General features: G+C 39.8%; 1 protein-coding gene across 4 annotated transcripts in view; it reads right to left on the reverse strand.

Annotated features, from left to right (window-relative positions):
* ULK1 (unc-51 like autophagy activating kinase 1) overlaps positions 1-24915 on the reverse strand; it is a 123050-nt gene that overhangs the window by 18142 nt on the left and 79993 nt on the right. The window contains exons 11-21 of one of the 4 annotated variants that reach the window (XM_077461768.1): positions 21189-21239; positions 19754-19842; positions 16993-17161; positions 13114-13171; positions 12880-12966; positions 12598-12720; positions 12223-12386; positions 11606-11689; positions 6940-7193; positions 4903-5096; positions 1864-1979 (exon numbers count right to left, since the gene is read on the reverse strand). In XM_077461768.1, the coding sequence (XP_077317894.1) occupies positions 1864-1979; positions 4903-5096; positions 6940-7193; positions 11606-11689; positions 12223-12386; positions 12598-12720; positions 12880-12966; positions 13114-13171; positions 16993-17161; positions 19754-19842; positions 21189-21239 (1389 nt within the window). Of the gene's footprint in view, positions 1-1863; positions 1980-4902; positions 5097-6939; positions 7194-11605; positions 11690-12222; positions 12387-12597; positions 12721-12879; positions 12967-13113; positions 13172-16992; positions 17165-19753; positions 19843-21188; positions 21240-24915 lie in introns of all 4 variants that reach the window. The other 3 variants (XM_077461767.1, XM_077461771.1, XM_077461770.1) reach the window with 3 other exon arrangements.

Consider the following 24915-nt stretch of genomic DNA (forward strand, 5'->3'; position numbering starts at 1 on the left):
GTTAAGTAAGGGTGGAGGGGTAATGTGGAATCCCCAGATACTCAGGGTTTTTTCAGGTGTCACTCCATAGATGGCCTAAACAGGCTGAGTGTAAAGAAGGTAGCGAATAATTGATCCAATGTTTCTGAGAAAATTGGAATGAGAGGCCTTTAAGATACTGGACATCTTTTTCATTTATCATTAAGGTGGTCACACCATCTTCCAGGCCTGAGCAAATGTCCATTTAGCAGATATGAACAGGTAAGATGCTAATTTCTATTGGTAAGGTCCTGTATAGGCCAATGTAATAGGGACAATTTGGCATCCTTACCAATCGTCAGATGAAATAAATTTATATAACAAGCCAAAGACCATTCAGTCAACTGTGGACAAGACCACCAAATATGTTAAATATCCCCTTGTTGGCCAGAATTCCTGAAGCATATATCGCTTTACCAGGGATTTGCATGGGCTATACGGGTAGGAACCCCAATACCAACTCAGAAGTACTTTATTGGATTCAAGGGTCACAGTATTAAAATAACATTTTGCTATGGTTGACCATGCCTGGATTATGAATTAATTTTAAGCAAAAAAATAGCCTTTCCCACCTTTCAGTCAAGGTCTTAAAATAATACATGGGCATAGTTACACAATTTGTGATGTGCAGCTACAGTGAGCCAATCATCTAGGTCTTCTATGATATTATCAGGATTGCCAGTGTGAAAGCCTCCAGCTGTATTACATGGTAGACTTATATTTATCTTGACATAAATAAACCACATAATATTACCTTTGAATTGTGCTCCCACCAGTCACTGAGCAGAGTTCACAAGCACCTAGCAACAAGCTACATCACTCAGAATGACACCATGTTTCCCCAATGGGGGCATGGTAAAACATCTGCCAAGAGCCAGTGATGCTTTCAGAGTGATATAAGCACTGGAAAGGAAAGCTGCCTGCTATGTGAACTAGGGTAACACAAATAGTGGTGCAAGAAGTGGCCCAAAAGACAAAGGATGACACAGCCCATACAGGAAGCACTGGGTGGATTCATATGCACAATCTGAGTATATGGCAAACAGTTTCCTCTAAGAGGAAATCTGTGGGCATCATGCTTAACGTATGAATTATGAATGGAAACAAGGCAATAGAAATGGCATAATGTATAAAGAAAAAAAACATAGTAAAACTTTCAGGGAAAGAAACCTTTGCACAGAAAGTAAAGCTGAACTCCAGGAAAAGTAAAAATCCTTGTTTAGGTCTAAAAATGCACAATGGGTCTAGGGGAATGCAAAAAGCATTTTGAATTACCCAATCATATGCCCCTTGAAGACTCCCTCCATGCTGCAAGATCGCCATTATTATTATACAGGATTTATATAGCACCAACAGTTTGTGCAGCACTTTACAATATAAAGGGGAACAGTAAAATTACAATAAAGTTTAAATACAAAAGGAATAGGAGGGTCCCTGCTCACGGACCTTACAATCTAAAGGAAGGGGGAGCAGGTACAAAAGGTAATAGCTGCAGGGGGCATCTGCAGTCTCTTCTCCCCTATACTCTGGCAGTCACAGGTACTCTGTCATCACAAAGTCCACTGCAGAGGCCACAGCCCTGCACTGGGTGTGAGGGCACCAAGAGACTGTCCCCTCCCAAAGCATAGGGGAGTAGAGGAAAAAGCTGGCTGCCAGGGGATCAGCTAAGAAAAACTGCTGTTCCAGGTCACTTAGATGCAAGCAGGCATTTAACCCTTGTAGTGTGGGGGCAGCCTCACAACAAGGTAGGTTTTTATTTTCTCTAGAGATTTTTTAAAGGGTGTATACTGCACATTTCCCATAGTAAACAGAGAGATCCTGCATTATGCCGAACTTGTAGCCCACCTGCTATTTCCATGGGTTTCTCTGCATTGAGGCTGTCTGTGCTCCCAATCTCAGTAGCTTGTGTTCCAAACGCTGCTTTAAGTAAGAGGTCTGTGAGTCTGCCGGTGCTAAGAGACCTATTGGAAAACAGGCATATAGGTATTCAGACATTAAACCAACTGAACTGTTCAAAGAAAATCGAAATATGTGAAGGGACTACTGTCTTCTATAAACCATTTGTAAGCTCTCTTTCGGCTTGGGAAACATGATCATATATTGTTGGTGCCATTAAATAGTTTGACCTTCTTGCTTCTTTAATACACAAGTCACGTGAGAAGAAAATATAGAAACCACATTGTATATAAAGAGTCTGCCAAGGTTAATGTTAGCGTAAACAAATCGTTATTATGAAAAGAAATGTTTTGTACAGATAAACAGTATAAAAATGAACAGGTTATCAGCATGTGGCAATTCATTCATTACTTGGCATTGGAATTATTTCAGGACACTGATAAGAGTTCATATGAACAAACTTTCCAAGCAGTAGTGTTGATAATAATCTGAGGTGTACACAACTGCACTTCTGTAACACCTTCTAGTAACCCCATCACAAACCTGTGTCCTGAGTAACGTTGGGCATACAGTATTAGAAAATAAAAATAAAAGATTAAAGTGATTGTAAAGTCTTGTTTAAAAAAATAAAAATAAAAAACAGCCCGGATCTTCTCAGGTCCCTCTTAGCTGCTGACTGAGTGGGCACTCGACAGGGAGGGAGACGCCAGTAGCAGCACCTTGTGGGGCACCGAGTCAGAGCTCCATTCAGACACTGAGCCTGACCTGGTCCCACCCCCTCTCTCCCCTGATTGGCTGACTGATTGTCAACCACAGGAGCCAATGGCACCGCTGCTGTGTCTCAGCCAATCAGGAAGAGTGTCCCAGACGGCTTAGACACTCTTGGAAATTACTGGAGAGAGATGGGGCTCGGGTAAGTAATTAGGGGGTGCTGGGGAGGCTGCTACACACAAAAGGTTTTTTATCTTAATGCATAGAATGCATTACGATAAAAAACCTTCTGCCTTTACAACTCCTTTAATCCATGCTTGCTATATATAGCAAACCCCTCTGCTGGGTCAGTGGAGCTTGTCAGAATAACCAAACAGCCACTGTATCCGATTGGGTGAGCCATTTTCTAGCAGGATAAATTAAGTTTTGTAATTTTATTTTCCTTTCCTTCCATCTATGACTGACCAGCTTTATGGCTGGAATAGCATTGACCGTTTGGATTTCTCTTCAGATCATTTTTAGCTGCATTCTTTTAGACCTAATTAATGCTGAATGTGAAAGTAAACGGCAAGGAATTCCTATTGCAATGGTCTTACCCCAGCCAGAAAGTGACACTCGGGTGGAGGTACAGGTAAAATGTAAATATATGCTGGGAACTAAAAAACTTTTTTACAGCATAGTCAAATGTCAAGTGTTAATATCTTCATACTTAAAGTGGTTGTAAACCCTTACAACCAACTTTGACCTACAGGTAAGCCTAGATTAAGGTCCAAGAAATATCTCCTAAACCTATACGGTTTAGGAGATATTTACCCGAAGACAGCCACCGCTGTCTACGGCGCATGCGCCGTAGACAGCGGCACGCAGGCGCACTGGGGCAGGCCGCAGATCGCGGCGATATGCCGCGAGTGCCGGCTCCCGTGCGAATGCGCTGGAGTGAAGTCGCTCCAGGATGCATGGCAGTGGCGAAGAGGAAGACGGAGGACCGCTTCGGGGGCTTCGTTCTCAGGTAAGTTATGCATACTAGCTCATTATGCCTTTGCCTTACAGGGTGTGCTTTTAAAAAAAAAAAAAAAAAAAAACTTGCCTTTACTTCCTCTTTAATATATCACTAAAACAAAATAAATAGATATGCAAATATGAGAAAACCATGTATTTGTATTTTTTTTATCTTGGTGGCAGTATCCATTTTGGCCAATTTGAAAAATGACACAGAGTTACTTTATTGTCTCCTGAATATTCTAAACATCACTAAGCTTCGACCTAGCTGCTAGACTATTCTATCTGTTCAACCTGTGAACAATGTTGCTACTAGTGCAGCTTATGTGGATCGCGTCTACACTAAATTGTTGTTTTTCAAATCGTTAGTTAATGACAACATATAGTGATATTTCAACAACTATATGCCTCAAGGCCCATACACACTATTAGATTTTCTGCAGATTTTTGTTTTCGGATTTACCAAAATCATATAATATGAGGTCAAACCTTAAGAGTTTCAATTTGCATGCAATCAGGCAGGCCCTTGCACTACATGGTTTTGGTAAATCTAAAAGACAAAAATTTTCAGATAATCTAAGTGTGTATGGGGGTCTTAGTCTAGGGCACAATCAATGAAATATATGAAAAATAAGTGCTAAAAAACACTGGGTAAAGTGAATGCTGAGTTTAAAGCTAAACTCCAGGAATTCTGCCATGTTGTAAAATGTGCATGCATTCTGTGAGTTAAATCCAACAAGGTGCTTGCCACCTCCTAGACCTATAATTTATATCCAATGCTTTTATGGAGCACCAGAAAGGAGCTATCAGTATACGCCTAGGGCACCGGCAAGGAGAGACACTGTCTTCTCACAAACAGCAGTTCTGCACGCCTCTGCTGCCCATTCACAGAATCCTTTCTATTTTTCTAAATGTGTTCATATAATACAAAGCACTCTGTGGATGGGCAGGAGCAGGGTATTGGTGGGCACAGCAACTGCATGTGACTGCAGCTGAAGGAGATGAGACCAGAATGTCCAATGTCAGAGTACCAGAAGGGTAGAAATGGCCATCTTCCAGCACTCCAAAGTTCAAGGGATGGCATGCACCTAATTGGACTTAACTCATAATATTCCTGCACACTTTACAAAGTGGCTGAGTTTCTGGAGTTTAGCTTTAAGGTATGTATTAGGAGGCTGAAGAAAAAAAAATAGATGACAGGGTGGAGATAGGCTTTGCATACTCATCTTAACTCTCTCTAATAACATAAAAAAAAGGCCTATACTCCTATAGGTTTACCTGCCAAAAGGACCTTTCCCTTCTTCCACAGGACGTAGACCCAGACCAGGTTGCTGGTACTGGTAATGAACCGCATTTTTCAAGTCTGGGAGAGTCTTGTTCCTGGTTGGGGGAACCACCATCCCTTGCTGAGTTAGAAGAGTTAGCAAGTTTTGGGAGCTGCCTGGCTTGGGAAACTCAAATGGTGATATACACTGCAAAATGGATAACAAATAAAAGAAAGAATGAACAATATGTTAAGTTATTGATTCCTGTTGATTAACATCCATTATTCAAAAACAGGATACATAAAACAGGAAGTTTATTTTAACAAGCAGGCATATAAGGCTTAGGAAACCAAACAGTTTAATGGGGCTTGACTGCTTAAAGAAGACAACAACACAGCCATTTGGGTTTAATTATTTGTTAGACAAAGGCTAGTTAAAAAATAACTGGTTCTCTTGGCAATAAGAAACTGATAAAAACAGACTACTCAAAACATTTAACAAAATGAAGCGAAAGCGAAGGCCACTGTGTCACAGATTCACAGCCTGCAAGTTAAAGCAGTTCTTCGGTCATTAAAAAAAAAAAATTAAAAGAAAGAAGCTACAAAAATTGTAGCTGCTGACTTTTAACCACTTTCAGACCAGACCATTTTGCTGGCTTAAGACCAGAGCACTTTTTGCGATTCGGCACTGCGTCGCTTTAACTGACAATTGCGCGTTCGTGCAACGTGGCTCCCAAACAAAATTTATGTCCTTTTTTCCCACAAATACAGCTTTCTTTTGGTGGTATTTGGTAACCTCTACTATTTGTATTTTTTGCGCTATAAACAAAAAAGAGTGACAATTTTGGGGGAAAAAAAACCACGCATTATTTTTAACTTTTTGCTATAATAAATATCCCCAAAAAATATATAAAAAGCGATTATTGATTGGTTTGTGCAAAAGTTATAGCGTTTACAAAATAGGGGATAGTTTTATGGTATTTTTATTAATATATATATATTTTTTTTTTACTAGTAATGGCGGCGATAAGCGATTTTTATTGTGACTGCGACATTATGGCAGACAAATCAGACATTTTTGACACATTTTTGGGACCATTGTCATTTGTACAGCAATCGGTGCTATACAAATGCACTGATTCCTGTGTAAATGACACTGGCAGCGAAGGGGTTAACCAGGAGGTGGCAGTGTAGGGGTTAAGTGTGTCCTAGGGGCGTGTTTCTAACTGTGGAGGGCATGGCTGTGTTTTACAGATCACAAATCTCTGCTCCAATCATAGGGAGCAGAGATCAGTGTTACTTGTTATTAGGTAGAAAGAGGAGATGCTGTTTACATCAGCATCTCCCCGTTAGACAATCGCGGGTATCCCCGCGGCGATCGAGTCCGCGGGACCCGCGGTCAGACTCACGGAGGTCCTGACCGGCACGCGCCACCGGCAGCACGCAAGCGATGGCACGGCGGCAAATTCAAAGGGACGTACCTGTACGCCCATTTGCCTGTCCGTGCCATTCTGCCAACGTACATCGTCGTGCGCCGGTCGGGAAGCGGTTAATAGACAGACACTTGCCTGTCCAGGGGTCTAGGGCTATCCTCACCCAAAATGTTTTTTCACCGACCTTCGGGTCCCGGTGCCAGCATGTTATCTGTGGATGGCCGTTGTGATTCCTTGCGTGCTTCACAACTGGCTACCCATTGTGTATGCACTAGCCATGCTGCATCCTGGGAGTGGTTCTGCAGTTTTCTAGGACCTGTGAAGTGTCCCAGAAGGCTGCAGGGAGGCGGATAGGAGAGCTTCCACTCAGAACACCTAAAAAAATTAAAAATAAAAATAAAAAACACACAGGAAAACCAGGTACCTGCTACCCAAAAAGATGAAGAGGAGGGGGCAAAAGAAAAAGAGTGAAACTTCCCCTTTTGGGTAAAGTGCTGCTTTAAGAAGCCATTTTTTTTTTTGTGTATGTGTGTGTGTGTGTACTGACAAGGTCATGCATTGCATATATTTTAGAATGATGGCTTTATCCTACATTTTTTGTTTTGCCATTTTACTCACCTTTGTTGGTGACCCCAGTATAGTAGGAAGGGGGCTTCTCTGCATGAACTCAGACAACTTGGGGGAGGACCTGAGAGATCGGGTGGGCTGCAGATTGTGGATCTGTTGGGGGGAACATGGAGGTGTGTGGGCGTCTTTGGGCATTATGGGATCGGAAAGCTGTTTCTTGATTTTCTGCCGGCACGGCTGCAAATCTGACAAGTTAGGAGCGCTATGACGAGATCCCATTCCACAGGAGCTCTGTGTCGGAATGCCTGAAAAATATAGATAACCTAAATTTTTATTATTTATTACCAAGAAGAATGTCTAAAGCATTGACTAAAATTAAACCACAAGTCTAAAATTATAAAACGTCTTCTACACAGATGCAATTAGGCAATTTTAGCTGGACTCCAGCCTCACCTTCAGGTTTTGCACAGTCATACGGACTCCTCTCCTTTACTGAAATTGCCTATTCTGATCTCACTGCACATTTTGAGCTTCTCACAGTGTGCATGAGAAGCTGCAGCAAGTCCAGTAGAGCCCACTTCATTACCTGGCTGGAGAAAGTCCATTATCATCCGGCCCTTTCTCCCCAGCTACATTATCTCTTGCCCACTCCTTTCATTCATTAGATTGCATCTGAATCCTGAAGGTTCAGTATCACATGTGGGCATAACCGAGGAGATTCTGGATGTATATTCAGTCTGCTTAGGAATGCCCACTTTTCCAGACTGACATCCATCCATCAAGGCATTTTGATATTTGGATAACGCTTTCCAAGAGCCAACGCAGCATCAAGACTGAGGGCTCTTGATAAAAGTACTGAGGCAGAGTACTGTGATGTTTTCATGAAACCATGTACAACACATTGTCAGTGTTAGCCCCATCCACTAGCCATGATCTGACTTCATGGCACAGAAAAGCACAACAAAACTGTGATAATATCACTGGGCCGAACATAGGTGATGTAAAAAAAAATGATTTCATTTTAAAATGTTATTAGAATGTTGATGGGAGGAGGAGAAAGGTTAAGAAAAATTTGCAGATTAAATGTCAGATTTAAAATTCTAATTTAATGTTGATCATGCAAAGTAATCTGGAAGAACCCTCACCTGAACGGTCCATAATTTAGTGCTGGAAAAATACCAGTGCTTGTTGAGAGCAAATGTGCCTGTGCATGCATGATTAGGGCTGACTCACTGGGTGACTCAGAATACCAGTGACACAGCATTAACTACTGTTTAGCAAACAAAAAAACCTTAGTTTTCAATTATAGTCTATACTGAAGCCTTTATAAACTAATATGTTAAAACTTGGTCAAATGCTAGGACAAAATAAAGTCAAATTAACTTCTATTTTCACTGAGCTTTAAAGGAACAACATAACGTAGAAGTAAAGTCAGGTATACAGCGACCAGATCTGCTGTGTGTTACAGTGTTGATGATGAAAGCAAACACATCATACATTGCTGTAGTAGGAAATACCTTCACTTTTGCAGAACTCTAGGCAAATTCTAAACACACAGAATAAATACATATAAAAAGGGAAAATGTTTTACCCAACTGATTTCTTTTTACCCCAATTTTTATTTTTGTTCTGGAATTTACCTACTTATTATTGTTAAAGTCTAGCTTAAAGCCCCTCTATGGGATAATGGGGGGAGGGGGGACCTGGACATTCATGTAAAAAAAAAAAAAAAAAAAAATGCTGTTTGACATGTGTATATTATAAGAGGTAAATTTAATTTAGGGAGTCTGTTTCTAAATATAGGTGTCTTTTTGGAAACGGACAACACTGGAACAGCACCTTTTTGCTGAGATATTTCCACTGGTGGACAAACGTAATAATCTTTTACACAGATTTTTTTTTCTGTGCATGACTGATATGGGCTATTTTTATATGAATTTTGGACACAAACTTGTATCACTTGGAATAAATCACTTAATTAGAGCCGATTGTTGGTTTGCCAAGGTTTCTTGGTTTACAGACATAGATGTTATTATGGCAATGTATTTTATGGTTCGGAATTCCTATTTTTCTTTAGAATAAAGCTAATGTACCAGTAGATATTTTTTCCCAGTGTGTGCATGTATATATATATTTATACAATCAGGTACATAAATATTGGGACAGCGAAACAATTCTAATCTTTTTTGGCTCTATACATCACCACAATGGATTTGAAATGAAACTTACAAGATGTGCTTTAACGGCAGACTTTCAGCTTTAATTTGAGGGTATTTACATCCAAATCAGGTGAACAGTGTAGGAATTACAACAGTTTGTATATGTGCCTCACACTTTTTAAAGGGACCAAAAGTAATGGGACGGATTAACAATCATTAATCAAACTTTCACTTAATACTTGGTTGCAAATCCTTTGCAGTCAATTACAGCCTGAAGTCTGGATTGCATAGACATCACCAGACGCTGGGTTTCATCCCTGGTAATGCTCTGCCAGGCCTCTACTGCAACTGTCTTCAGTTCCTGCTTGTTCTTGGGGCATTTTCCCTTCTGTTTTGTCTTCAGCAAGTGAAATGCATGCTCAATAGGATTCAGGTCAGGTGATTGACTTGGCCATTGCATAACATTCCACTTCTTTCACTTTAAAAACTCTTTGGTTGCTTTCACAGTAAGCTTCGAGCCATTGTCCATCTGCACTGTGAAGCGCCGTTCAATGAGTTTTGAAGCAATTTGCTGAATGTGAGCAGATAATATTGCCCGCAACACTTCAGAATTAATCCTGCTGCCTTTGTCAGCAGTCACATCATCAATAAATACAAGAGAGCCAGTTCCATGGGCAGCCATACATGCCCACAACACTACCACCATCATGCTTCACTGATGAGGTGTTATGCTTTGGATCATGAGCAGTTCCTTTCCTTCTCTTCTCTTCCCATCACTCTGATACAAGTTGATCTTGGTCTCATCTGTCCATAGGATGTTGTTCCAGAACTGTGAAGGCTTTTTTAGATGTTGTTTGGCAAACTCGAATCTGGCCTTCCTGTTTGTGAGGCTCACCAATGGTTTACATCTTGTGGCGAAACCTCTGTATTCACTCTGGTGAAGTCTTCTCTTGATGACTGACGCATATACACCTACCGCCTGGAGAGTGTTCTTGATCTGGCCAACTGTTGAGAAGGGTGTTTTCTTCACCAGGGAAAGAATTCTTCGGTCATCCACCACAGTTTTCTGTGGTCTTCCGGGTCTTTTGGTGTTGCTAAGTTCCCCTGTGCGTTCTTTCTTTTTAAGGATGTTACGAACAGTTGATTTGGCCACACCTAATGTTTTTGCTATCTCTGTTTTGTTTTTTCAGCCTAATGATGGCTTGCTTCACTGATAGTGACAGCTCTTTGGATCTCATATTGAGAGTTGACAGCAACAGATTCCAAATGCAAATAGCACACTTGAAATGAACTCTGGACCTTTTATCTGCTCCTTGTAAATGGGATGATGAGGGAATAACACACACCTGGCCATGGAACAGCTGAGCAGCCAATTGTCCCATTACTTTTGGTCCCTTAAAAAGTGGGAGGCACATATACAAACTGTTGTAATTCCTACACCGTTCACCTGATTTGGATGTAAATACCCTCAAATTAAAGCTGAAAGTCTGCAGTTAAAGCACATCTTGTTCATTTCATATCCATTGTGGTGGTGTATAGAGCCAAGATTAGAATTGTGTCGATGTCCCAATATGTATGGGCCTGACTGTATATACACACACACACACACATACACACACACGTATAACACACACATTTTCACACTGAAAATCGGTTGCAAATAGTGTGTGGGTGTAATAAACAGATACCTAAATTCGGGCTGCCTCGAAGGGGCGGGGAGGGGGGCAGGACTAGCGCCATCAGATTACATACAGTGAGAATCTCCTGTTTATTGATTGATGGGCGCTGACCCTTATTTTGCTTCAAAGTTCTTAATTTAAAATAGAAGTTTTTTCCTGAAACTTCCCTCTTAAAATGAAGGTTAAAGTTTCACGTCTGTGTGTGTTATATGCCAATAAATACGGTATATAATAGACAGATATATCTCCATGTCCTTTTTTAACTATGAATGAATAATTTATAAATAAATACAGAGCTGCATTAATTTGTCTTTAATATTTGCTTGGAGTTCAGAATTAAAGTATAACTAAAGGCCAAACCTTTTTTTAGTTTTGGATAGAGTGGAGAAGGAATACAACATCTGTCAGGTTGGCATTGCTGTCTGTGTCCCCGTTAGGGAGATTCACCCTCTCTATTTGTGCCATTTACCATTATCTTCGAAAGTCAGAGTAAAAGAAAATCTTGGATTGTCCCCAGAAAAGTAATAGAGGGGAAACCTCCCTATGGGGACACCAGTTCTGACCTGGGGGTCCCCAAGGAATTCCCTTAATTTGCGGGGATTTCCCTTCACTTCCTGTTTGGCTATGGGACAGGAAGTGAAGGGAAATCCGCGCAATGAAAACACAGATAGCAAAAAATAAATAAAAATCTGACAGGGTTCATAACCCTCTACTATCTAAAATAAAATAATAATAAAAAAAAATAAAAAAAAAAATAAAAAAAAAAAGGTTTTGCCTATAGTTCTACTTTAAATTTCAAACTTCAGCTTTCAATGTCTGTATTCACAAAAGACTTATCAAGAGAATTGTTAAATGTACTGGAGACTTTGCCTAGCATACCATAAACAGGGCTCCTGTTTCTGTGTTCTGCTCCTCCAGGACTGCAGCTAAAATCTTGCACAGGTTGCTCAGGTATAGTCCCCACTGGAAAAAAAAAATGGTATTAATTTTGATCAGTATTAATATATAATAAAAGTACAATAGCAACTTAAAACCTGTACATCTAATTAAGCCAAATTCTGGAAGTGTTTTGTAATGTGCACGTGGGGTCTAACAGTACTATTAGGTTAAAAAATTTAATTTTACAAAGTTAATCTAGGTAGCAGCTGTTTATCCACTGGCTTATGTCAAAACATCTGGGGCTGTGTACTTTATCTATGCAAGTACAAAACATCTCAAACATATTCTGCATTCTGCTTCATATAACCTAGTGAACATTTATTTTATTCTTTACCTTTAATCAAGCTAAAATATAATCAGGCACAGCCATTCACAGCACTATACACAGATCTCGGCTGAAAACATGTAACCTTTCAGAAGGTTGTGGGATAAAACTAAAGTCCATGTATGAAGCCCAGCAAAAGACAGGCAGAGCATTTTAAAAAAGTCCATGAAGATGTGCTTTGGCGGGAACTGTAAACAGAAACCAAATACCGAATGTGACCGTGCTAGCTTACCCTGTGGAGAGGGAATATATGGTTTTGCCCCTCCAAACGAAAGCCTCCTAGCTGGTGCAGCGCTGTACTCTACCGGGAATGGAGGAGAATTCCCAGCTCTTATGATATTGATTGGGTTGGCACTGCTGGACTTTCTCACCATGCCAGATCTGAAAGGAATCAATCTGAAATAAATTACTTAAATAAAATAAATTTATTAGTATGTATATATGCACTAAAAATGTAAAGATTATGTTAAACCTGGTAACAGACAGAAATGGCAGAAATCCGCAATTATTTTGATAAAGAAGTAAACTGTGCAATTATGTACCGCAGGAAAAACAAACCATGTATGCTAGTAACTTGCCAACATACACAGTCAATATATACACTTACTTCTGAGGGGTGTACTGGGTGGGCGACTGCAGATTCTGCTCTATCCTCCGATAATTGTCAATTTGAGTTGGGACTGGAATGGGCACTGACTGCCCATACCTACTTCCTGATGTTTGAGACAGTCTAGAACAGAGAAACACAGTCAATCTATTATAACTTATACAATGCTGCAGTACAAATGAAACAAAAGTTCCTAAATAAGAGAAAAAAGTTACTTGCTCACAATAATTCTAGAAAAAGTTTATTAATTGTCTGTCAAAACAGCAGGATGATCATTCCTACCTGGATGGGCTTGGAGAGCAGCTATAGAGTGGTGTAGGGGAAGGAGTTCGAGCTTGGATCTCCTGGCCAGTTGACGTCAGCAGAGAACTAACAAGGAGAGAAGAACGGGTTATACAACGAAGGTCAGTATAACATATTTAGAATGATGTGCAACTATTTCTATTATTTATATTTATCAATTCAGCTTCTCTATAAAAAGGGACGTAATCATAAATCAATGGAAATTAGACTTACCCACTACACATTAAAGTATCCTGGATAGGCTTGCTTGTAGTAGCTTCAGCAATATCACCTTCAGTATAAAGAATTATGTTAGTTAAATTGGTTGTAAACCCAAAAAATAAATAAAAAACTCTGCATCGCATACTAGCTCATTACGAAATACTTACCTTAGATCGAAGCTGTTGCAGCGGCACCGCACACTGCTTTTACCAGCGACATGTCTCCCAGAGTTATCTCCAGATTTGCAGGCTCTGGCGCTGTGATCGGTCAGGGCACGGATGCTGAAGAAACGGCACAAGTGGACCGTTTCTTCAGTGTGCATGCGCCCATGACGTCGGCGCAAGCGTATATGGTAAATATCTCTTAAACCGTGTAGGTTTAGGAGATATTACCAGTACCTACAGGTAAGCCTTATTATAATAGGCTTATCTGTAGGCACAAGTGGTGTAACTAGGTTTACAACCACTTTAAAGCTATAACGGAATCAAAAGGCGAGCTAAAAGGTTTGCTCTCTATGTATTCTTGCAGAAAACCTGGATATGTGTTTCAAGTTATTCTGAAAAGTTCTCTCTAAAGGAGTCTCCAAACTTTCTAAACAAAGGGACAGTTTATTGCCCTTCAAACTTTAGGGGGCCAGACTGTGGCCAGTGGAAGTAAACATCACCACATCTGGTTCTAGGGGGAGAAACAGTGCCCCATCATTGGTATCATTGGAAGCAATAGTACCCCATTTTTGATGTCAGTTGGCAGAATAGTGTCACTATAGGGCCGGTTAAAAACAAGAAAAGGGTCGCAGTTTGGAGACAACTGTTCTAAATCATAAATTTCTGCGCTCTCCGCTTTGGGTTTAAATAGCATGCCTTTTTTTGTAAGATCCTTGTATATGGTTAAAAGTGAGATGATGGTCTTCACTCACCCCCTTGATCTACCTACATGTATGGAGAGGTTGACGGGGCTCGGAGAGGAGGCGGAGTCGGAAGAGAGGCTTCAGGTATGCTCTAAACCACTTTTCTTTTCCCTTCTTTTTCTCACTTAACTACTTTCTAATACTTTATGACTTGAATAGTTATGGCTGCCTACGGGCAGATGGTTGATATGTTGAGTGCCAGGTGACGGGTGAGGAATGGAGGACTTGGGTGGCCCAACAAAAATTTGGCGACCTGACGCCATGGGACAACCTGACTTGAACAGGGAAATGGCACTTTGGTGCCGCTATTATGCAGGACTGCCCCCCTTCCCCCAGCACGCGGTCGTCTAGGAAGCCGTTGGCCCCACGTGAGTTACCTTGAACGTTAAAGCTGACCAAGCGTATCACGCGTGAGAACCACTTACAAGAGGACAGACCAGTCCTATACTGCACGAACTAGACTGCGGACTGGGATTACTCAGCCCAACAATCAGTTGACCTACCGTGCTGACCCGTCACCTGGTAAATACTCTCTTAGTAACCTAATCAGTACGAAGTTAATTTATGACTGTTGACTATTCATGTTCTTGTTCCCACTACAAGTGAAAAACGAAAAAGGAACGACTGGAGTATTATGTATCAGCATTACCTACAGCAAATGTTTATCCTCTCTGTTCATTTTCATTTTTTTTTCATTCTTTTACTGTATATCAAGCTGTAATACCCTATCTCCTATAAATAAAGATTGTTTAAAAAAAAAAAAAGTGAGATGATGGTATTGGGCTTTAATCTATGACAATAACTATAGTCCAAGTAACACAGTGACCTAAACTGAAGGTCATAAACTTGTAGCTAATCTCAACATTCCAAGAGTGGCAGTTGGCCAACTCAAAGATCTAAATAACATAGAACAAGTAATGTTCTTTAGCGGATTCTACCCTCAAACTACCCTCATCGGGTTTGGGTAAGAAATCTTCTGAACTCAGTTGTACTTGTCACTCTTAGCTATATATTCAACTACCTTTTATCAAAATAAGATTGAAGTTGAAATCTTTCCAAGACCTCCAGCTAGCCCCTCGACAAACTGTTAATTCCTAGAAAATCACACCTGCCAACTAATCTCACGAGGTTTGCACAGGGAAGAGGAAAAAAAAAAAATCAAGTTCTTTGTTTTAAATGCCTGGGAAACAAACCAGACTTTAATTATTATGTTCGGTCTGAGCTGCAATAATTAGCTAGTACCACATAACGATGCAGATCACTGGGGCACAAGCAGAAAAACAAAAGCAGCACAATTGTCCTATTAGCCTTCATGCTGCCTATCACAGTACATGTTTTTTTAACCCATTTCCAGCTATTGAAAACAAATTTATAGAACATCTGGTTCTTAAATGCAGCATTTAAACAAAGCTTTCCACAAAATGCCTATTTCTCAGAAGTATGTGCTATGCTTCATTTTCCTGCCCTGGGCACATCTAGTTTGGCAGGATGAAATCGCCATGACTAGTTAATTATTTAACTACGCTGTCACTTAAAACTTTCACAAAAAAACTTAAGAAAATCTGCCATTGCAGCTGATCTGTTGGTAAAAGAGGCTAATGGTTTATACTGGTTTCCCAGGCTGAGTACAGGGCAGGATTTTATCAACACCATTTAGCTTAGTAAATCAGACCTTACCTAATACTGTATATATCTAATGCCCAAACGTTCTTTTTTCCATATTGGATAAAATAGGAAATGGTTAAGGTGTCCGTTCATGAAACCAAGATGAGCTCCTCTCACATCGTTAGTGGTTTATGAAACTGAGATGATCAGCAGAGAACATGTTCCCCCCGCTGATCATCTCAGCACACAGAGTGCAGAGATGTGATCCCCCTGCCATGTTTATGTAGATATGTAGATAGATATATATGTAGTAGTATGTATGTGTGTGTGTGTGCGCATGAGTGTTTCACAGATTTTCTGGTACAGTAATTTTGCGAGATTAGAGAACCAAGAGTTCTCCACAGTTCGAAGCATTTTTAGACCCCTTCACTCCTCAAAAGGAGAAGCAATCTACACAGCTTCATAAACAGGGCACTCAGAGCACAGCGATCTCCTCTGAGAATGACGAAGAACTCCGCAGTGGTTATTTTTCTGCTGCTTGATAAATGGACACCTATAAATCAGCCACAGGTTTTTCTTTTTCTCACTAGGGAGATTTCCTTTAACTTCCTGTCTCCAGCATACAACAAAATGGAGTGAGTGGAAGTCTATCTGCGAGGGAAATCGGCTCTTACATAGCTAGCACCAAAACAAGCATCTTCACTGGAAGATTTCCATTCTACTCTTGTTCTTATGAAAACTCAAGATTTTGGATTCTATTTAATTTTCTATGTTGGTAGCAGCTATTACCAGTACCAATAGTAAGAGTGAATCTCCCTAGCAGGACCACAGCGAGCAATAAAAACTTGACAGGAGTTTTAAAACGGTGTTGGAACTGTGGGACACTACTTCAGAGTGTGAGAAAACATCAAATTGTCACCTACAAAATTCTGCTAATGTCAGCAGAATTTATCAGTGATCCTTAGGTAACCCTAGACTGCAGTAAAAAAAAAAACTCTTGAGTGAAGGATCCTGGGAAAAAGGGCATTCAACTAGGCCACAATTCAGCTGTCTGCAGCACACATAGACTTAAAAATGTAAATTTGTACAAATGTCCTACCATGTTCAAGTCCATATTTACAAGACATTTTAGCTATAGTTTGTTGTATGATTTTATCTGTGCTGAACTACAGATCCCAAATACAAAAAGGTAGTGACAACATACTAGTCCACAGCAGAAAGATTGCAGCAGAGCTGCAAAAAAAACAATAACCTTATAATAACAATAACCTTTCTGCAGATCAATGACTACTTGCCTAATTGGAGACCGATTTCAATGATAGGTATATATGTAAAATAATGCAATTCTCTCTTCTTTTATCTAAGTGTATCAAACAAACCTTGAGATCCAGGAAACTGTGCAGGCACCATAACAAAATCGTCTGTGTCACAAGATGAGTTTTTGCTGCTGCTTCCACCAGACTCCTTTAAACCCTGAAGAAAGCCAGGAGAGTCAGGCATAGGAGAAACCAGTGTTTTTTCCTGTAGCTGTTGCATTTCTCCAAGTGACTGCTAACGTGAGAGGGTGAAAACAAAGGTGGATTAAAAGAAGTCACAATTTTATTGGTAACATACATCCACAAAAAACACAGGTATCTCACTCAAATATCTTAATTCTAAAGGCATGTACTGTTTCTCTAACTCACATTTATTTACATACTGTACATTATAAGATTCTTTACTTATAATTTTCACTGCATGTTCACTAAAATTATGTTGTGTAGCAAAAATGTTAGGAACCAAAAACAACTCAATCAAAGCAGATTTTGAACACAATTTGTCCTCTTCACTGTCGAGGCATTTTTTCCCATACATATGCTAAAATGCACTTTTTGCCCCTCCCCCCAAACTAATGCATGTATTTTATGAAAGCAGAGCATCTAAAGAAAATAAAAAAAAGTTTTTTATGAATTGTATGATTTTATTATATTGAACAGTATTTTACCAAATGTTGATGAAATGTATTTGCTGTAATAAAAACAAAAACTCCCCAATATAATCATCATACATTTTTTTATGAAATGTAGAGATACAACTGTGTTCAGTTAAAACACCAAATTTATCAAACCACTAAATCATGTGTGCTTGCAAATCAGCAAAAAAAAATACAGTTTTTCATAAGCAGGAACAGTAAAGTAGGCATTGCAATAAAAACAAGCATTGCAATAAAATCCTTTAAGGCCCATGATTTTAATGTTAAACCTAAACGATGCTCCCATTTTTTTTTCTTAATTTCTGTTTATTTTTTAATCATTCTACAATTATAACCCTCACAATGGGATGGCTACCAGCACCAGGATCATAGAGGATCCAGGTGTGTGCCGAGGGTCGTAAAAATACATTTGACTTTTTTTGGGGTCTCTGTCACCCTATAATGAAGCAAGCTTAAACAGTTTCTTCCCTGCATTAGTTACCAAACAGAAACAGGTAGTGGTATTTGTTAACTGTCCAAACTTTTTCTGTTTTGGTGGACTGTATAGGGTATAGCAGTGTTTGAGGATTTTTTTTTTTAACTGGGCATATGCCGACAAAGCTTGGCTAGTTGGGGGGATTATTATCCCAGTTTGTAAAATTAAGATTCTGGAAAATATGTTGAGCAAGCCCCTTTACAACTTTTTAATGCAGGGATTCAGGCAGTTATGGCTACTTAAAAAGGGCCAGTCCACCCAAAACTGGCATTTCAGTTATAGGTAGTACCTAGAGAGTCATCTACAGGCTTATATGTCTTGAGGAATCCAGAAGGTAAATCACTCAAACCAAATCCCTGGCTCCTATTTGGTCAATTTAAAGCCCCGTACACAAGAGCGGACTTTTCAACATCCAAAGTCCGACGGACTGATTCCGTCAGACTATTCGATCGTGTGTGGGCTGCAACGGACTTTTGACTCGCCAAAGTCTGAAGGACTTTAGAATATGGAACATGCTTCAAATTTTTCCGAAGGAACTCCGCCAGACCCGGTCCCTTCGAAAAATTCGCTCGTGTGTATGCTATTCCGACGGACTAAAACCGACGCTAGGGCAGCTATTGGCTACTGGCTATGAACTTCCTTATTCGAATCCAGTAGTACATCATCACGTTCGAATCCGTCGGAGTTTGGTGTGATTGTGTGTGGCCAAGTCCGCTCAGCCGAAAAGTCCGTCAGAACTCTGTCGGAACTCCGGCAGAACTCCGACAGGACTCCTTCGGAAGTCTGTCGGACATAAGTCCTCTTGTGTGTACGGGGCTTTAGAGTTTGGGGACTTTCTACTCACGTTAGAGTGCTCCAATCTACAAAATGTAGAGAGTTAGGACTGTAGTACACTGGGGTGCTGTGAAGTGTCCTTGCAGCTCACACATTAATTTGCAAATGTGTTCAAACTAAACCTCTGGTGAACTGTTAGACAGGACAATTTGGTTTGTTCCAGGCTGGCTGGTAAGTGAGCTGGGAATTTTTCTTTGTTGTTTTTTTTACATGCGTCGCCCTTCCATGTGCTTTTTGCTGCAAAGGCCAGTTATAGGTTGGGGTTGTTGCCATTAGTTTGTACTGTCAATTTTGGAGTTTTTCTGCTCCTCCAACAAGGATATAGTGAACCCCCACAAAATGGACATAGCTGGGGTGAAGACCAGGAATTTCAAGGACAGATATCTCACAACTATAATTTGTTTTAGGTGGACTGACGCAATTTAGTTTTGGGTAGCATGTCATTTATTACATAACAATACAAAACATCATGTGACTAATTACAATAAATAAAAATAGAACAGAGTAATAGTAACCCAACATCTGCTATTTCACCTTATTCAGTGAAACTCCTAATGCTGCTCATAGACAAAAGAATGTTCTCCATGAGCATGCAGCTATTTTCATAAAGGAAATCTGGTTTTAATTGAACTTGCTGTCACAGAATATGTGAGATGAGGGAAAACTACCCAATTTAGTGAAATGATGGACACCAGCCATGAAAAATGTTATGCTATGCTACAGTACAGTGCAAAGCAAGTCAAGAATGATTGTGCAGGTTACATACTGATGTGTGATCCAATTTTATGACAAAGGGTTATAGAAATATTAGTGTGCTTAAGAGTAAACATTTCAAACTATGGACAAATGGTGTACTTACTGGGGGAGATGCCAAGTGTGATGTGGAAGAACTGCTGCAAGAGCTTCCAGACCCTGAACTGGGATAAGAGGGCATTGGCACAGGTACAGCTGGACAGAGACAGAGAGGCATGTCAATATACACAATGACTAGATTACAGTGTACTCTACCAATAACCCCACTGCCAAAACAGAATCTGACGCTGCCACAGATTTCTAGGAATATTATTCACTCTATATCACCTACAGATTATGAAAGCGGGCTGACTGAAATGTTAAAGGAAAACACACACCCCATTATCATACAACAGTCTCCATGCATCTCCTGCATGGCCATGGAAAACACATTTACAAAAAAGGTAAAAACAATTAACGCAAAGTTGTGCCTTGTCCACACAGGGAAAAAAACAACAGGCTTTCCTTGGATTTCCTAACATTTTATTCAGATTTAGAAAGTAAAGAAAATACCTGCTAATTCGGATTATGGAGGAGCATGTGACAGTGCTGGGCCAATCACCAAACACTAGATCTCACAGTACTGTGTAGGCTTTTAAATTCAGTAATTTAAAGATTATAAATGGCACTTCTAACCAAATGGAGTGGCACCATGAGCATAGGCTGCTGGGGCTGGGGGAAGCAAACCAGTAATTTTGTTCTAAATGAACAGCAAGAGGGGTTCCTGGTTAACAATTTAGCATTACAGACCAGGGCCCTTATTTTGGGGCTTCAATGGAGACTACTGCTTGAAACTGTTCCCCAGTGTGGGCTTTTTGTGCTCCAACACCTTGGTAGGATAAATGGCATCTGCCTACACTGGCTTAGTTTGAACCTCCTGTGTGGAAGAAACACTTGGCCATCTACTTTCTTTTTCTTCAATACTTCAATTTTCGATTGGTGCAAAAGTTTGAATAACCCATTGGTTTCTTATATGTAACTCTCTGCACTCTTCTTCCAGATCCACCCACCTGTATAGAATGGTTCACTAGAAAATATGGAATCCAGTTCAACAATCTTTATTAGATTCTACCACAGTCTCAAAGAAAAATGCAAAACTGAAGGTGTACAGTGTGGTTCTGTAACATCAAATTCTTCTTTGTAAATGTGATCTATGCGAATAAAGATTATTGAATATTCCATAATTGTGACAGTGTGACTCATTGGTTGCTTCAGTAACCTACTGAGCAGCACTTGCAAGTTGTAAGGAGTGTGACATGTAAGATACAGTGCCTGTAGGAATAAGCATGCATGTGTCATGATGAAGAATGCAATAGTGTTATGGGCAGAGAAAACAACAAAGAGGGCCCGTTGCTAAATATGAAGGGGCATGTCTGGGAAGATCCTTCTACCAGTGTCCCCGAGAGACAGAAGAAACTAGTGGGTGACACAAATCATCAAAAAACAGACATTTTGAATTGAGTCCTAATATATTAAGATTCGGCACTGTAAATATCACCTACATTTCTTCATGGAGGAGCCTGCATCCAAAAACGAATGATGGAAGAATTCATCTGTGAAGAGAAAAGACGAGACTTTAGAGGCATCCCAAAAATAAATGACATTGAGTGTCAGCACCTCTCTTCAGCTACCAGGTTCAAGAGCTGGAATTCCAGCTTGCCACTGAAAAAAAACCAACAAGCTTGTCTCCATTTGGCCATAAGAATCGCATAGCCAAACCTGGTTAAAGTAAATCTGTCAAGAAAGCTCTAAAGAGCTGTCCTTGCTGACTTATTAGCTGCAATGTTTTCTGGGTCACCAACTTAGAAAAAGTGTAAAGACAGGACCCCTTTATACTTGTACAATTCACCTGCAGTTGTTCCGGGTCAGTGACTCAAAGCACCAAGCAATGGTTTAGTCTGGCTGCCAGGCAACTAGCAATTTTAGAACGAGGGGCCAGAAATTAGAATTTACATGTCTCTCATGGTAAGCTTCCTTTAACCTCTATCATGTATTCATATCAAGTAGGCTTAATGTAAACCTTGTTTTCACATTGTTAAAGCAAAATATCTCGTTCTTGAAAATATATTTTAATTATAATGTGCGTGTGTCTACTCCACACTTTTATTCCCAAGTAGACCACCGTGTACTCCACACTGTCATTTGCAGACTAAGTCAGGACTAATACTATCAGACCGATTTTTCTCTTAATTATAAGTGACTGTCATTGATAATACATGAACAAGTAATTCCCATGTGGAGGAATGTTACTTTATGGATTTATTTACACATCACAACACATATTAATATGAAGCTTTGTGAAATCAAGCAAGTGATTGCAGCCTATTTATGCAAAGCTCTGTAGATGGCCGCTAATGAGACTTTTACTGAGCATAGCATTTTTTTCTGATGGAAAGTCATGTTCAGATTAACCCTTCAAGTACAGGGCAACTATTTATTTTCGTACAAACCATCTACAGATTGCCCAGGCACATCCAAAAAAATACAGTATATCTCTGAAAAAAATTCCCCATTTTTCTGTAACTTTTTATGAGGCTGCATCCAAGCAAATGATGCTTGGCTCTCTTTAATAGCAAGAAAACAGCACATTTGTGATTAATACTTCCCAGATAGCAAGCAATTGAGCTGCAAGTTTGAAAATGACTTGCAAAGCTATTGCTAGACTTGACAGACTTCACAAGTTTTTTTCATAATTACAAGTCCTCATTGCATGACTCCAGATCAACTTTCTTTGCAAACATCCTGCAAGTCTGCTGCAAGTTCTGGTTCAGTTATGTTGTGCATTAGTCATCCCACCACAGGGGTCACTGTGGCTGAATTTTAATGCTGTAGACTTGCAGAGATCTTGCTGTTGACTCACCACTGCAACTTTGCTCTTGCTACAGACATGCCACGCACATTTTCTACAAAATTGGGAGAGTGTCAGCTAGAATTTGTCCTTCAAGTGCTCTGCAAGTGTACAACTCACCAGTGAAAATGTGCAGCAAGTTAACCAGTGAGTTACAATTCAACACTGCCACAAATTTGGAGCAAGTTATCCTTGATTTCTGGGTTGTCTGCTCGTTATTCTACTTACATAAAGTAGGACTACTATTAATAAATACAAATAAAAAATTTGAAACTGTATAAAAGTGGGAATCTTCCCATGGTAACCAATTTGCTTTTATTCAATTTAATGACAACTGCTCAACTTTTTTCAGTTTTTTTACCCATTTGTTTTTCTATTATATCCTCTAAAGATGATTTCTAAAATATTATATATATATATATATATATATATATATATATATATATATATATATATATATATATATATATACATACATACATACATACATACATACCATAAAGGTGTGTATGTGAAAAGCTTCCAACTTCCCAGCGATCACGATCTGAGAACCAACAATTTGGTCACTACAGTGACTAGTAACATGCTCTGACCCAAATGCCTATGTATTCAGAACATGATCTTATAAAATGTATGCAAGGATTTTTGAGAGTCCTCTCTCGCTCTCCTTCAGGGATATTGCACTATTGCACTAAGTCTCCAGAAGAGGTCCTCAGCACAAATTCATTTTGCAGACTGCTGCTTAAAATAACAGACTTATATAAAAATCCTGCCGTTTTAATCGTCTGAAATTACGAAAAGAGGAATAAGGGCAGGACGTTGTATTCAATCCAAAGTTTGAAATGTCCTGCTCAGTTTTGAGAAGATTTCAAAAACCCTGTTTAAAGTTCAGTAAAAAAATGGATTCTAGCAGAGGTTATGGAGCCCATGAAAAGGTAGAGCTCTGCGAAACAATGGCCAATATGATGAGCTCACATCATATCACATCTACAGTATATATATAGGTAGCCTTGTTGTAAAAACATTCTGGTTGAAAAAATAAAAATAAAAATAAAAAATAAAATAAAAAACACGTTATTGATTTATGCACAGCACTGATTTCCAGATGCAATAAAAAAAAAAGAAAAAAAAAAAGAAAATGACAGATACGATTTCAGTTGTTACTAAAGGCAACACAATGAATTTTTGTACTTGCTATAAAACCTATAAATTCAGAAACTGCTTTGCTATATTGCCCTACAGCAGGATTTGGACACAGGCAAGCAAAAAAAAAAAAAAAAAGCTGGAATAACTCCAACCTACCTACTTTTATAAGGCACCAGTTTGGTGCAAAAGCAGAACCAAGCATGATCACAAACACAGAGGGGTTCCTTACTGGTGGTTGATTTATATTACTGCTATGGCTCAGTTTGACAACATCCCGATTGGATGACCCTGCAGTCAGCATTACGGGGACAATTAAATCACCTGAAGCTCCAGAAAATTGATTAGAAGAAAACAATTAGTTTGACGTCCAGGTCCTCTGTACCAATAGGCCATTATCCTTCATGAGGATCTTTCAAGATAATGAAAGAAAATTCAACTCTCCACATCCAGAGCTGGATGTCACCAGGCCAGGGACAGCCCGGACCTCTGTCAGGTGATTTGGTTTGTCCCAAGACTGAACTGACTTGTTCCATGTGATAGAATATTGAGTTGTAGTGGTCTAGAATGGAACTGCGCAAATGGGGTTGCCTTTAAGGGGCAGCCATTGGTCCCGGAACTGTCATGCAGAAGTGCAAAGTTGGGTGGATCCTAGACTCAAAAAAAAAATCCAAGATTGGGAGCAGTGAGTTTTCAATTTATCTTGCATATAAAAACCTCTGGACTGCGTGGTGTATAACATAAGAGCCAGATGGGACTTCTGGTATAAATTAGCTATCTTTCCTGAGCGCTTTGGGAGGCAACGGAACCTCCTGTTGGAGGAGGGGGGGGATACTTGTTTTTTTTAGAAGACACATCTTACTCATGAGCCTATTCCCATCTTTAATGCACCCCCCTCAACCCCTCTTCTATCCCTTAAAGAGGTTGTAAACCAGAGAAAAAAACAAACAAAAAAAAAAACCTGTAAGACAAAGAAATAAATGAGCTAGTATGCATTGCATACTAGCGCATTATAAAATACTTACCTTAGAAAGAAGCCCTGCAGCGGTGCCTGCACATCGCCGAGATGGCTGACATCTTCCCCTGTGTTCCTTCCGGACTCGCAGGCTGCGGTGTTGTGACTGGCCAGAGCTACGATGACTTCACTCCTACGGATGTGCATGGGAGCCGCAAGTCACTGCACAGGGTCCTGAAGAAACGGCACGGGCAGCCTTTCCTTCAGAGTGCATGCAGCAATG

The sequence above is a fragment of the Lithobates pipiens genome, unplaced genomic scaffold (genome assembly GCF_037356315.1).
Source record: "Lithobates pipiens isolate NorthernLeopardFrog02 unplaced genomic scaffold, aLitPip1_a1.2 Scaffold_3, whole genome shotgun sequence".
NCBI lineage: Eukaryota > Metazoa > Chordata > Amphibia > Anura > Ranidae > Lithobates > Lithobates pipiens.